This window comes from Rhagoletis zephyria, unplaced genomic scaffold (genome assembly GCF_001687245.7).
Source record: "Rhagoletis zephyria isolate East Lansing unplaced genomic scaffold, Rhagoletis_zephyria_1.1 Rzeph_scaffold_01085, whole genome shotgun sequence".
Classification (NCBI taxonomy): domain Eukaryota; kingdom Metazoa; phylum Arthropoda; class Insecta; order Diptera; family Tephritidae; genus Rhagoletis; species Rhagoletis zephyria.
This window is the reverse complement of record NW_016158169.1, coordinates 4335-20007: the sequence shown is the minus strand read 5'-3', so window position 1 is coordinate 20007 and position 15673 is coordinate 4335. Positions and strand designations below refer to the sequence as shown.

The window sequence follows — 15673 nt, the reverse complement described above, 5'->3', positions numbered from 1 at the left end:
TGTTAATCGATTGTAAGTTGTCTGTAATTGTTTTTCACCACACAAAATCAATCATTTCCCCTGCCAAGGCACTACATATACATACATACTAGTATGTTGATAAATCTCTTGTGATGGAACTTCTTGTTACTTGGTTTTGTTTTAATTTCCATTTTCGATTTGTTGAAAATGAAAAAAACTACTTTTGAATATTTATGTCCATTGTTTTCTATATTGTTTCTAGCAGCAATATGTACAGTAAAAATGATACAACAAGGTACAAAAAATACTTATATGGAAAAAAAAACAAAACTTAGTTACACAAAGCCTTAATTTTTGCCACTTTACAAAAATAAGTTACTTGGTTCTCTGCTTTCACAGGAGAAATGTGATTATAGGTTGCTCATACGCCACCGGCTACGGGCAATGGGCAACTAAAAGACTTATGCAGCTGTTGTGGGCAGAATATTTGAGTTTGTCAACAAGACGAAATCGATCCAAATTAATTGTAGGGAGACCCTGCAGGCTTTGATGGATCGAATCGACCGCGCAATGCTTTAGTGGCCAGAATGTGAAAAACAGCCATGATTACTTGAAAAGTTTGAGTTAAGTAAAAGTCAAAGGTGGACGTGGACGAAATGCGAAAAGTGGCACACCATTATATTACTTTTTTATTTATTTTTTGTGTTGCATATTATCTAGGTGTTTCTTTTTTTTTTTGTAACTGCCCACGCGCGCACGTAAGTGGCACGAATACTTTGTTGAGACTCAACACATTAAATTATTTGCAATGTGCGTGTTTTGTGGAGTTCAGTAGACGTTCAAAAAAATGTAATGGTAAAATTGTTTGCTAGTATTTCTACATACATATGTAAAACGAATAGTTTCCATTTTTCTTTCAGAAATTAGGACAGAAAAGAGATTGATTGATATCCGACTTCACTGTTCAACTCATAGCCTATGTAAACTTTTGAATAAACAATTGAAAGTAAAAACTAGACATACATTATTTGGTAATTTAAAACTGAAAAAAAAGGTTTTATGCAACATTTTTTTTCATTTGCATTTCTATTCTTTTTTAAATTGGTCGCAAGGCCATGAAAAATCTGGACATAAATTTTTATGAGCTAAAAACTGGACATAATTTTTGGCCGTTCAAAAGTAACAAAACGCTGTTTATCGAAAAAACCGGGCTTTAACTTTTGTTCGTTTTAAATGTAGATATGAGGTTTTGTCATTAAAATATGGATGTTAAAAAAGGTCGATAATTTTTTGCAATTCAAAAAGTATTTTATTCTTTAATTCGTTTATAACTTTTCCAATTCACTCTTTTCATAGAATTAAAATATTTAGTCTTGCCGCNGGACATACATTTTTCATTAAAAGAAAGGGGAAAATTATTTGGCCGTTTAAAAAGCTGTGCATAATTTTTTTCGTATTTTCAATAATACATTATTTTGGCCATTTAGATATTGGAGCTAAGATTAGAACCGTGTAAAAACTGTACTTATATTTATAGTGGGTAATTTAAAAGGAGATTATGTTGGTTGTTAAAAAAATAGTAATAATTTTTAAAAATTAAAATAAATCTTAGTCTGATAAAAACTGGTCGTAAATTTGTGGTCATTTAAAAAATTATTCATTTAAAAACAGGGCACAGGATATTGGTTATAAAGTAAATCGACATAAATTGTTGATCATTTAAAAACTCGACATAATTTTTGGTCATTTAAAAACTGGACATAATTTTTTGATCAATAAATGAAATGGACATAGCTTTTGGTTCCTTTAAATGGGGACATAAATTGTTGTTTACTTACAAAGTGTACATTTATTTTTACATATTAAAAAATTTTGGTAACTTACAAAATTATTATATGTAACTTTATCTGTTAACTAAAAAATATCACACAATTTTATTTTAATTGAAAAACTGCGCGGTCAAAAACTATAGGTCGTGCAAAGAATTGGCATAAGTTTCGTTTATTAAAAAACTGGACATCATTTTTGGTCAAATGAAAAATGGAATTACGGTAGTTATTTAGAAAAAAACTTTATGTAAATTTTTGTTCACTTAAAAAGTAGTAAATTTGTATGGTCATTCAAAAAATGTCCATACATGTGTACAATTTATATAGTGTACAATAAAAATTTAGAATAAAAAGAATAAAAGTGGAGATAATAAAATCATATGAACATTTTTAGTCAATTGAATGACGTATTTTTGGTTGCTTAACTTTTAATTGTCGTTAATTGTTTTTAGAAACTACACAATTTTTTTTTTTGTAATTTTGAAAATAGACATAAATTATTTTCATTCACCAAATGGGCATGAATTTTTGATCATAAAAAAAAATATCGTTAATATTTAAAAGCTCGAAAATATATGAGCGGTAGAGAGTGAAAAAAAAGCTATACAGTATACGAGTATGTACATAAATAAGCCTGTAAAAATATACTTTAAAACCGCTAAACGGTTTCTTTATTTCTATTTATATTCAATATGCCCCATTTTATAATATTTTTTTTCTTTGTCTACTTTTTACCATCGGAATTTTTTATCCATTTTTCAAATGCGTAAATATGTATGCCCACAATGCACGTTTGTTTTTAGGCTATCAAAAATTTATGCCCAATTTTTTTATGACAAAAGCTGTATATCCTGTTTTTGATCGCCAAAAATGTATGACAAATTTTTGCTTTCATTTATCTTGCCAGGCGCACTCTAAATTCTCCTCCTCGGCTTGAAATTCCAAAATGCTTCAATATCGAAAATTTATGCTGCATTCCTGCCACAGGCAACTGAACACAGAATACACTATATAATATTGACTTCCATTTATCACCTCCTGCTTCCACAGTTTCGCTGCCTTTAATGCATTTTTTTTTTATTTTTTTTCTTGCTTTTACTTGGCTTTCTATTACAGGTATTTATGCGCACGCATTGGTTTTTACAAGCTCTAATTAATCCGCAGGCAAAATGCCGCTGCAGCACAAAATAACCTTTGTCTGATTTGCTGATTATTGCCCGTGGATGCTCGAATTTGTTGCCGTTTTCCTATGATCTATTGTAAAACTGTATTTCACTTTCTTTTCAATTCGGCATTATTACTGTAATTATTGTGCCGCGATAAATGACTCCGGGCGGAGTTATTCGCGATTGCTCCCTACGATTTTAATGTGTTTTTTTTTCTTCTAATACCATATTGTTATCTTTAATTCTGATGTGAAAACTATAGGCAGTGAAGCAATCAAATTCCACTATATTTGTTAGCTCGCTCATTAGAATAAGTATACTCTGCTTCTGCAACAATGATACAATAAGTCCTATAGTCGCTCTATAAAGTTCAAAATCATATGAGTTGAAGTTGTCGCGATTTTTAATTGTCCCTTAAAGTTACAAATTCATCAATACTTGATTTTAGTTGAGTTCTACCGAAAATTGGCATCCGATTAGTGCTAAAATGCGCCAAGCAACTTCTTTTATACTAGTTTAGGTCAACCTGTATTTAGATATCAGTAAGAACTGAGCTGTGGCCGGGAGTGCTTCTGTGGGCCCATGCCATCCAAAACCGGCACCGACACAATAAATTTTAGATCGCCTCGCCTGACGCCACTCTTCGGATTTGCGATTGGTGCCCGATCAATTGGCTCCGGCCCGTTAATACTGAAAGCGAATTGTGCACTTTGGCGGTCACACCATGGCGCACACAACAACACTAAAGGGCTTTGCCATTGTCATCATAGGACGGACAAAAAAAAAAGTGCCGCGATAAGAGAAAAAGGCGACAATAGGCTTTTTGCATCTCTTTCTCCTATCCTATCTTTTTACGATTGGTGGGTATCGTTTTGGCACGAGCACCCCTAATGGAGACTTTTCCCCAATGTATAAGTACCGCACCGACAATCAGCTGCTTTGCTGTCGCTATTTCAGAAATTGCTAATTGCTCTTAATATACTTTAGAAATAAAGCCGTATTAAACCCATTTCAATTCATGCCTATCTTTCAATAATTCCTTTAAGTTATTAAATAATTTTAGTTTAGTTTTTGAACAGGTGGCCACCCTCTTTTATATCCTAAATGTTAAAAGTAAAGATCTCTGACTCCTCTTTCGTTTGACTCCCATATTTGAATATTTAATATAACCAGGGACCGAACATAGCATTTATCGATGAAAACTGTCATTAAAAAATTCACTATGAAGGAAATGTTCTACTACTAAGTGATACATACCAATCGATTTCTTTTTTCACCGAAACTAAAATTTTAAAATAAATTTTTATTTGCAATTATTATTTATAAAAGTCATCAATAAAAATCTGTCAGTGACGTTTGCTTTTAAAAGTCGTCAATATAAATCAGTCACCGACTTTTATTTTTTAAATCATTCGTATAAATGTCATTAACATTTTTCGCAGTTAAGAAGTGCTGAGGAACAAAAGTTTACTACGACTTATACAAATGACTTTTATAAGTATAATTGAAAAAATAATGGTCAGTGACTGATTTTTATTTATGACTTTTAGAAATAAAAGTCTTCGATAACTGTTATGTAAGACATATAATTTAAAAATCAAAAACCAACTGTTATTTGCAGATTATTTAGATAAAAATCAAAAATAATTGCTAATTTGGATTTATAAAATAAAAGTCAGAAATAACGGGGAGCAATTAAATAAAAGTCAAAAAATAGTTGTTAAAGAACGATTTTTTTTTTATTATAAGGACCACCCTAATGTACATATACATATGTACACAAACATGCATAAATTACTAGAAGAGGGCCATTACTTCTCGCGCACTAAGCGTTTATTCTACCTCAAAAACAATTTGACATATTCAAAAAATAGCAAAAATATCTAACGGGTGATTTTTTTGAGGTTAGGATTTTCATGCATTAGTATTTGACAGATCACGTGGGATTTCAGACATGGTGTCAAAGAGAAAGATGCTCAGTATGCTTTGACATTTCATCATGAATAGACTTACTAACGAGCAACGCTTGCAAATCATTGAATTTTATTACCAAAATCAGTGTTCGGTTCGCTTTACGTCCGATTTATGGTCTACATAATCGACCAAGTGAGCAAACAATTAATGCGATTGTGACCAAGTTTCGCACTCAGTTTACTTTATTGGACATTAAACCAACCACACGAATGCGTACAGTGCGTACAGAAGAGAATATTGCGTCTGTTTCTGAGAGTGTTGCTGAAGACCGTGAAATGTCGATTCGTCGCCGTTCGCAGCAATTGGGTTTGCGAAACACATTTCGAACCGAACACTGATTTTGGTAATAAAATTCAATGATTTGCAAGCGTTGCTCGTTAGTAAGTCTATTCATGATGAAATGTCAAAGCATACTGAGCATCTTTCTCTTTGACACCATGTCTGAAATCCCACGTGATCTGTCAAATACTAATGCATGAAAATCCTAACCTCAAAAAAATCACCCGTTACATTGGACTCAGGGATGTACCGTGAACTGTTTTTTGTTTTCTTGAAAGGTGGTACGGACTAATGTATGTACTAGGGTGATTGACTCGGTCTTTCCAAACCGGTTTGGTTTTTTTGGAAATCTATATGTGGTCTTTTTAAATCCTGATTTTTCGAATATCGAATAAACTGGATTTTTTATCGAACAAACCGGTTTTTTAATATTACTCAAATCTTGACCTCTGAATAAAACTTTCAGGTTTTTCGAAGTTCGGCAGTTCAAGAGCACTACTCAAAACCGAAAAAATTCAATAAAGTATTAAAAAAAAAGACCAAACGTGAAGTTTTCATTGATTTCACTATGCGACAGTCAAAATCGGGATGGGATGAAACCAACGGGAAATGTTATATCGGTCAAAAACAAGTTATACGTGTCCCGGCGTTTCGCTGGGTCACGTCTAGGAATCGAGATATATATATAACTATCATATAGGGGAAATTGTCACCTTTGGTGGTCTTTTTTTGATATAACTCGAGAACTACTAGTCCGATTTTGCTCAAACAAATTAAAAAAAATTAAAAATTACAATTCCTTTAATCTCTTCATATAACGTTTTTCTATATAATCAACAGTTTTGCCGGTAAAAATAAATGTATGAAGAAAAAAAATATTTTTTGCCTAAAATATTAATTCCCGAGATAACTCCGAATTAACGAGTTGATCCGCATAAACGCAGCCGTCTGTTTATGCTTTAAGATAGCGTATTGATTCAAATCTGTACAAAGTGTGCTTCTGTCATGCTGCGTTCCCCGATAGCTACATGGGCGTTGCACTATCGTGCACGCACGCTTACTAACAGGTATGCATACATTCATATATGTATGCACGAGTTTATATGTTTGTGCGCACCTACATAAAAGCCTGGTATTATGTTAACGCTAGCCTATAATTCAATCGTGTCACAAGCGCGACCGCGCCTTCATTGATGCTTTGCTGCTATAAAGTTCATCTTTGGCACAAACATATTTGTATGTGTCGGGCCACTTAGAAAATCTCAAGCACGTGGAGGAAGCACCATGCAAAGTTGCAATTCACACACGGCCCTACATAAAGAGCATCAGCCATACATATATATTAGAAATGTTAATCCCGGGATCTCGGCCTTTTTAGGTCCCGAAAATCACGGGATTCTTGGCAATAATACCGAGATTTTCGAGATTTTTAATTTGAACTGATGGCAATAACAGAAACTCCTTTTCTTGACCAGTATGGGCTATGTTTATTATTTTTATTTAATAATTAATATTTTTTCATAAATGGCTAGCTCATTATACACATAACACCGTGCGATAGTAAATTTTACACACAAAAATCAATATATTCGTGAAACCATGGGTCAAATATTGTAAACTTGCGTTTTTAGTTTTTCACCCTGACGTAAGTAATTCCAAAATTATTTAAAAAAAATCAGTGAAATGTGCTTCGAGAAGAAGTATGGGTATGAACTTAAAGAAAAAATTCTGTAGAATTTAATCAGATTAAATTTTTTTGTGCGTATGGACTAGTAAGTGTTGCAAATGTTCTTTTAAAATTTTACCCTTGAAATTTTGCAATATTTGTTTTTAAAAAAATTATATGTTAGGGACTTATATAAACTCGATAACATCCTCGTTTTTTTAACTTTATCAGCTTAAAAAAATACCTATTCGTCCTTGGGAATCCAAAAAATTTTAAAGAAATTTGGTACCCATATTTTAATTCTATATTGCATTAAATTTTTTAATAATTTTTAACATCCCTAATACATATGTAAGTAAGTGTGCTCCCGCGTAAAATCTGACATTGTCTCGTAAAAGCTTGTGGGAGTGCTCCATCTTCCACTATGTTTAGCGACTCTCCGCATGCCTCTTTTTGTTTTTGTTCTCTCCTCTGCATCGTTTCAGAGCAGTGCAGCAGCAGCAGCTACTTAAGCACTGAAATTTTACAATGACTTTGCGTGCCTCCGCGTCGTTGCCTGTGGCACTCGCGTTGTGCTTGAGTTTTTTTTTTAAGTTTGCGACTTGGCGCAAGCCATACCACACCCCCGCCGCCGCCCGCGCACTAGCTCGCTACCCCTTGCAGCTCGGGCGCTCTACTTGCCCGCGGCGCTGCAACTTTCGCCTTGTTTGACGTTAGTGTTCTTTTTTCTGGATTTTACACTTTCATTGATAAAACGATTGCCTCTACTTTTATCTGGTCACAACACTACGTACATACATACATACATATACACACCTTCACTGTTTCCTTACATTTTTAAATTTCCTACATTTATTAGTTTTTTTTCACTTTTTATTCATTGCTTTTTATATTATTATGCCACCATCTAACTGTGATTGTGCTACAAATTTCTCTTGTTTTTATTCCTCGCTTTCGTGTCACCCGCAGGCTACAAGATGTCTCGTTCTGTGTGTCGAAATCGTGTCACTGGCGTGGAAGTCGAGGATACCATGTGCAGCGGTCCCCAACGACCGGAACCATCGGTGCTGCTCTGCAACACGCACACCTGTCCTCCGAGGTAAGTTCTCTGATGTGTTGCCACTGGCAACATTAGCTGCAATCTCATCTCTACCTCTCATTGTCTGTCTGTTTATCCTTTCGCTTGTCTGTCTGTTTACAATGTTCACTTTTGTTTACTCGCAGCATTTTCGATTTGGTGAGGAGGAAGTCTTTCTATAGTGATGAAGCGTTTTTCTTTTGTTGTTATGTGACTGAAACTTATGCAAGTTTTATTGTTGCTTCTTTTGCCAAGACCTAGTTTCAAAGGTCGTTGGAAAAATTTTAAAGTTCCTGGAGGAAAATATGTGCTTTAAAAACAAGTAATGGTTTAAGTCTGTAGAGTTTAAATTTTGGAGTGGGAAAGCGAAAGTAGTTTGCCTAAATTTGTATGTTGGCAAGTAAATACATATTTGTGAATACAAAATCAATAAGAATTCGCGGAAGACTAAGCAGTAGCAACATATTGGTAACAAAAATTAAAATACTTTTTAAAAAAGGTTAATTTGCATAAGAAAAGTTTCCGTTTACTATTCATACTAAATTGTCTGATAAACGGCCGCTGTAACCGAGTGGTTAAAGTTGCGTACTAAAACTCCGTAGGTCCTGGCTTCGATCCCTGCTCCAAACAACAGGTAAAATTAGATCAATTTTTTTCTAACAGCGGTCGCTCCTCGTCAGCCAATGGGAAACCTCCGAGTGTACTTCTGCCTTGAAAATGCTTCTAATAAAATAATTTGCCGTTCGAAAGCGGCGTAAAATTGTAGGTAGATATCTCCATTTAGGGCCGGTTGTTCAATGTCTGATTAGCACAAATCGGAGGTAGAAGCTCCGGTTAAATACAACGACTGCTTTATCGATCACATGTTATATGCGTGATGTCGAAAACGTCGATAATGATGTTTAACCGGCAAGTAGTGATAACCCGGCATTGAACAACCGGCCCTTAATGAATTTTTTTATTGTCTCGACTAGCCCCACGTCAGTTCGGAATTTTTGCTAGCGAAAAATTTTCTTAGAAATCGACATAGGAAACCATTAGATACTTAAATTTTATGTATAGGATATGTTCAGCATTTCAATTTAAAATACCACGGGATAATTTTTGTGGAAAAATCTAGCCTCCTAACTCCTCAATAGATAGGCCTTTTCTTATTTCAAAAACATCTTTTAAGGGTGTTACCACCTGGTAAAAAGTTAGATTTAATTTGTAAATAAGCTAAATAAAATATCTTGCTAGTGTGGCTGTCAAGCGGAAGGGTTTTAATCCAATTTCCGCCTGTTCAAAAAGTTAAAATGAATTTAAATAACAAGTGAAGCAAAATATTTTTGTATGGGTACCTAAGAACTAGACCTCATTCATTATTGCACAAATATTTTTAAAGGGGCTGCCACCTATTTAGAAATACCAAATCAATTTACTAAAATATTTAAATAAAATATTTTAATATGGGTACCAAAGGAGAGAAGTTTAAGGAAAACTCTAACTATTTAAAAATTACTTTTTACGAGGGTTGCCACAAGCTTAGCAATTTAAAATCAATTTAATTGACAATTTAAATGAAATCCTAGAAATGTGAAAGTTTACGAGATAGTGTGTATGTTTATTACTTTTCTTTGGATACAATTTGGCACACAGATAGTTTATGACCTGGGTTAACATATAGCATATTTTTGAAAGCGATTACCACCTGCTTAAATTATGATTTCAAAGATGTTTTACAATAAGGATGCCTGACGAACGAGATAAAAAAACGTTGTTCCATAACAATTATTACATGAGAAATCTTCTTTGTTTTGCCGTTAAGAGTTATAACTCAACGTTTACTTTTGACGTTGCCTGATAACTATTATGGCGGTTAAAAATATGTTTTCCGTCGCCAATAAGAGTTATTTCAGTTATTTCACTCCTCCTCTTTTATTTTCATCATATTTGTTCTTTTCTCCATCTCCGTTTTCGTCAATATTTTTATCTTACAACGTAAAAAATAAACGCTGGGCAATAACTGTTATCAAGCAACGTAAAAAATAATTGTTGGGTTATAACTCTTATCGTCGAAATAAAATATAGTTTTCATCCAATAACTGTTATGAAACAACGTTTTCGTTAAATATCAAAGTTCGGGCAACGTTTTCCATTTGTAAAATCGAGTTAACAGTTATTTTTGGTTCTTGGTATTGCCATCTATTTCATAAGTCAAATTTTTTTAAAACAAAAAATATTAATTTTTTCATTTAAATGTGTTTTTCTCAAAATTTTTGCCAAAACGGGAACTAAAGAAGAAGAGGAAATTTTACAAGAAAAAAAATGTAAACAAGCTGTACAAGTGTAACAGCATACAAACAGCGTTTCAGTCAAATTCACTGAGAGCGGAATAGCCGTACCGAGATGGGCGCCACCTTTGTTCTCTACATCATACCCTTCTTGGCATGCTGAAGGTCAATCACTACTTATACCAACAGTAGTGTTGCATGTTGCATTCATTTCGGCACTGCTTTATGAAATCTGCCTTCTTAATAAGAAAAACATGCATACATTAGTATATTTACATTGTTTGCCACCTTTCACTGACCATGTTACTACTTCCTCTTACTACTTTTTCTTCCTTCTGCCCTTATTTCTTACTTAATACTCATATATTGTCCTTGGCCACATTGTTGCGGCGCCTTAAACGTACTTTTCTCAGTTTCTTCATCTCCTTTTTTTGTTAACGCGTCAGCTAGCTTTCTACCCTAAAAGTGTCCAACTACTAGTGACGCCACAATTTGTACAAAGCGCCGCGTTCCCCTTTTCACTTTCGCTGAAGTTTTATGGCCTAACTTGTTTGGCGCGTTTAAATTTCCTGCCTCATTTGCATACAAGTTGTACATATGAACTTGTTTTGGCAGCAGCAACATCATTGCTTCTGCATATACATATGTATGTATGTAAGTATGTATCTAGTATACTATGTATGAAGAAGTATAGCTGGCGCCTTGATATTCAAACGCTTGTGCCGTAAAGGAATTGCAGAAGTGCATAACGTAACAACAATATCATACAGCGAGAAGGAACTTATCTGGCACCACAATGATTTTCAAGAAAGTTGCAGCAATGTGAAAATTCTTTACGGACATTGGGTCAGTGGCATGTGAATAAATATGCAGATTTGGTTTTTTACTAAGGGCGTATACATATTCACTTTAGGTTTTTTTGCTAACAAAACTATGCTCAGTTTAGAGGAAAATATGAGTAAAAGTCTTTTCAAACTACTAACTCAAGTTGGTACAGACCAGGGTTGTTGCGAATATTCGCATTCGCATTCGCAGCCGCGGAGCTTCCGCATTAATTTTAACATTCGCATTCGCTTTCGCATTCGAAATAATCAATGCGGATCTTTTGCTAATGCGAATATTGAAGAGACCGAAAATAACAGTTATTTTTTTACGAGTTAAACTTGGCCAAATATTTTTTTTTTATTCCGAAATAAAAGTCCTTTCCGGATAATAAACAAACCGCTTATCCGAATTAAACAAGTTTGGTATCCAATGGAAGAGGACGTAAATAGCTTTAAAACTGATATGTCTAAACGAGAAAAGCCACTTATTGAAAAATATTTCAATAAAATATGTTAATTAATTACCATAGAACAAACCTTGGGACAGGTATAAGAATTTCTTTTTTGTTACATAAATTATAAAAAAATATAAACAGAGGTGATCACATTCGTTGATTGTCTCTGTTTAAAAGCTATTTCAGTCCTCTTTCATATGATAGGAAGGATTAAAAATGAATTACAAAAACTAAAATCGAAAAACGCTGATGACGTTACAGGCACTCCAAATTCAGAAAGAACCAAAAGAAAACAGCGGTGTATAAACAACAATGCTAAATTGTGAAGATGAAAGTCAAAAGGACACATCCGACAGTTGCAGTCCCGATGCAATTCTCCAAAGGGATTTATTACACCGAAATAAAAAACTTAATATTAAAGTCCTCTCGACTGGTGCAGCGTCCATCAAAAAGAATTTACAATTTTGTCAAACTTCAAGTTTTTCAAATTTGTCGCCCCGTGCGAGTAGTTATTTAGTGGCGCAGATTTGATTTACGACCCTTTAAGAAACAGATTGTAACCCGAAAAGGCAACAACATTACTTTTTAATAAACAGTTTTTATTAAATACAATGTTTCAATTTTTGAATTCAAGCACAAAAAAAAACATTATAAAAAATTTCTAACCTTTCCATTTTTTATTTACCTAAATCACCTAATTTGGCCGAGCTTCTCCTCCAATTTGTGGCGTGCGCCTTGATGTTGTCACACAAAGCGGAGGGACCTACAGTTTTATGCCGGCTCCGAACGGCGATTGAATTTTTATGAGAAGCTTTTTTTCATGGCAAAAATAGACTCGGAGGTTTGCCGTTGCCGCCGAGGGACGACCGCTGTTAAGAAAAAACCTTTTTTCTATATTTTTTTTGCGATGTTGCTTTGACCCGGGCTTAAACCCAGGCGCTGGGGAGTGGAAGCGGATGTCTAAAACTCCACATTCGCAACATCCCTAGTACAGACCACACTGCAGCTTAATTAAGTCGCAGCAGATTTTCCAAAAATCGTAAGCAAAAAAAGAGACTAATTTAAAACTAAGTTTTTTAATGTCAAAAAAAACAAAGATCACAGTGTATGAACTAAAATTCAACAGTGTATGAATTAAAAGATGACAGGGTAGTAGGGGCACGAACATATTTCGCTTAATAAGTAGCTGGCTTATGAAATACTATGATATCCAGATCATCCGAAGGAAACTTTCTTGTTAAAACCCCTTCGGGGTGCGAATACCATAATGAAGGTTAATCTGGACTACGGCTGTAGTGATTCCACAAGATAGTGACTCGTCAAAGTCTGAGAACCTCACTTGACTCTCACTCCTACTGTCTACCTTCCTGCGTTCTTGGAATGCGTGAAAGGCGGCTGTTTCTTATAATGGCTGAGAGTGAGGATACTTCAGTTCTCCTTGTGTACCTGAATTTCGTCCGATGCCTCCAGGGTTTCGTCATAGCTTAGCCCAAAGCCATACCGCTTGACGCTTTTAGAGAAGTCCTCGCCTAAGCTCACATTTAGAAGAGGACCGGTTACTCCTATAAACAATGTTGCCAGATTCAGAGTTTTAACTCTAAAATCCATTTTGTTTAGATAAGCTTACAGCTTTTTAAATTACATCCTAGTAAAAATTACAGTTTTTTGAAATTCGAATGAAAAAAATTAAAATGTCTCTTTCGGTTTTTTTATAAGTAAATTTTTAAGATAAAAGGTGCGATGAAGGAGCAACATTTTTCATTTTAAACAAGTGGATTAAACTCTCTTTTAGATTGCAACCAGGTTTGGGCAAATTGCACTAAATCATAATATTCACCACCACTATTGCTTTAGTGGTTGTGCATTTAAATTTCACTACCAAAGTGAAAGTGAAATAGAATTATCACTATCTAATTTGTTTGACTACAAATTTCACTACCACTAAGGGCTTAGTAAACTCTACCGCTACTCGATCGCAGTAGAGCAATTAGTTCTCAGGGCAGCCCGCTGTCGATCACATAGAAAGTGTACCCAGCCAAATGGCCAAAGCCGAATTACATTTCCCTAGGAGAAAATTAAATCTGTCCAAAAATCTTCTAAATGTGTTTGTCACATAAAAACGTGTCAAAAATTACCTTCTAAGCTTCCACGGCGCGCGTGGACCACACAAAAAAAGCCTACTTTCCAATCAATTCCAACTTCGAGATAATTACATATTTTCAGGCTATAATTAAGCGCACCCCTGTATAAGCAGTTATTACATAGCTTGCCTTCGAAATTTGCCACATACACCCCCAGAAAACACCACCACAGCCTGTAATAAAATTAAGTGATTTGCTTTAATTTCATTTTCATTTCACTTCAGGTGGATTACCGATGACTGGAGTCCATGTAGCCGGCTCTGCGGTCCTGGCTATCGTGAGCGCATGGTTGTGTGCGCAGAGGAGAATAATGGCATCAAGACAACGGTAAGCGCAAATTGAGTCATAAAATAGCAAGCGAAGAAAAATACCAACAACAAAATACAATAAAATTACCATACAAAAACCGCGCAACAAGAACAAAAACAATAGCATTAGTATTTAGTATACAGCGGGCGGTGGGTGGTGCCCAGTTTAGCCACATTCGCACCGAGTGTACTCGTGCCTGTGCGCTCGCTCGGTGTGCCACACATTATTGCTTTGTAACTTTACATTTATGCGCTTTGAAGACAATCAAAAAACGCTGCAAGCTCTTGTGTGCACAGCTGGAAGCTCGTCGTCATCAATGGCTCATAAGTAGAGCGCTCGCTTTTGTGCTCATAATTGCTACTACTGAGCGTTTATCGCGCGTTACTGTATTACTTTGTTGCTGTTGTTTTTGTGTGTTTGTTGTATGGTAACTTGACTAATTTCATGAAATTACCACCCTACATACATCCATCTACCATTTTCTTGTATAATTTTCTTTTTGTTTTCCTATGCGTTTTTTTTTTTCTCTTTCTCCTTGTTCCCTGTTATTACAGGTACTGGATGTTATGTGTCGAACGCAAAAGCCAGCCACACAGGAGCCTTGCATGATTGAGAAGTGTCCAACGTGGGAGGTGGAGGAATGGACTGGAGTGAGTATGATTTCAGTATTTAGTACGTAGTGGCAAAAAAGACATTAAAGTGCGGGTTCTTGGTACATACATAGTTGGTTTTTTGTGTAGCTTAACTTTGCCGGCTTAAACCCTTTGCTTGCTGCACCATTATTTTTGCCAACTTTCCTTTTGTGCTGTAAAAAATTTTCGTTCGCACAGTTTGCACTTTAATTATGAAGCTTTAATTTTTCACGGCATTTTCACTCGTGCGATTATGCGGTGAGAACTTTTTTATTTATGTGTTAGCGTGGTCCGCGATTTTGGGTAGCACCTAAATGGCTAAGATAAATTTGGACACTTTTTTGTGCTTATTTGAAGTGTAGTTATGACTGTACATTTTCACTAAATGAAATCTCGAATACGCTTTCCCAGCTGATTGTTGCTTCCAAGATATAGACAAAAATAAATGGTTTTACTTTATTAAACGCATTCAGGTCCATTTTCTCAAGGAAGTTCTAAAATTTCTCGACCTTTTAAACACAAATTTTATTCTGAAAAAATGTATTTGAAGGACAGATAAATTTTAAACCCTACTTGAGGAAACGGTCCTTAAAAATTAACATAATAAGCCCACAAATATTCCGGAAAAAATCCCTAACTTTTGTTAAAAATTTTAAACTTTTAAGTCGTATACTCAAAAAAAATCTGATATTTTTTCTTATAGCGTTACCATTTCAATCCACTTTTAACCCGCTTTTTTTAACCCGCTTTTTTCTAAAAACCCCTTAGGATTTATAAGACTGTTAAATAAACCCATAAATATTCCAATTTTTTCACAAAAAAATGTTTTAATTGAAAATTTTAAATTTTATTCCGTATACACTAAAATAGATCTAATATTTTTTATAAAAAAGAATTACGATTTCAGACCCGTTTTAAACCGCAGACAGTTCAATTTCTTTTCTTTTTTAAACTTAACATTTATATAACTTTTGCAACCTAAAAAAAAAATATTAAAATTCTTTAAATTTTGCCTGCGCACACTATACAAAAAATTTGTTTGTTTTTGTAAAAAAGTATTACCATTGGAAACCACTGAGAATTATT

The 15673-nt window shown here is 34.5% G+C and overlaps 1 protein-coding gene across 1 annotated transcript in view; it reads left to right on the top strand.

Moving 5' to 3' along the window:
• The window catches only part of LOC108362746 (ADAMTS-like protein 3), a gene marked incomplete at its 3' end in the record, with an annotated part of 83250 nt that extends 68645 nt beyond the window's left edge, over positions 1-14605 (top strand). Inside the window, exons 8-10 of the mRNA XM_017615865.1 lie at positions 7845-7974; positions 13871-13973; positions 14510-14605. Of these exons, the coding sequence (XP_017471354.1) occupies positions 7845-7974; positions 13871-13973; positions 14510-14605 (329 nt within the window). The remainder of the gene's footprint in view (positions 1-7844; positions 7975-13870; positions 13974-14509) is intronic.
• Positions 14606-15673: the final 1068 nt, after the last annotated feature.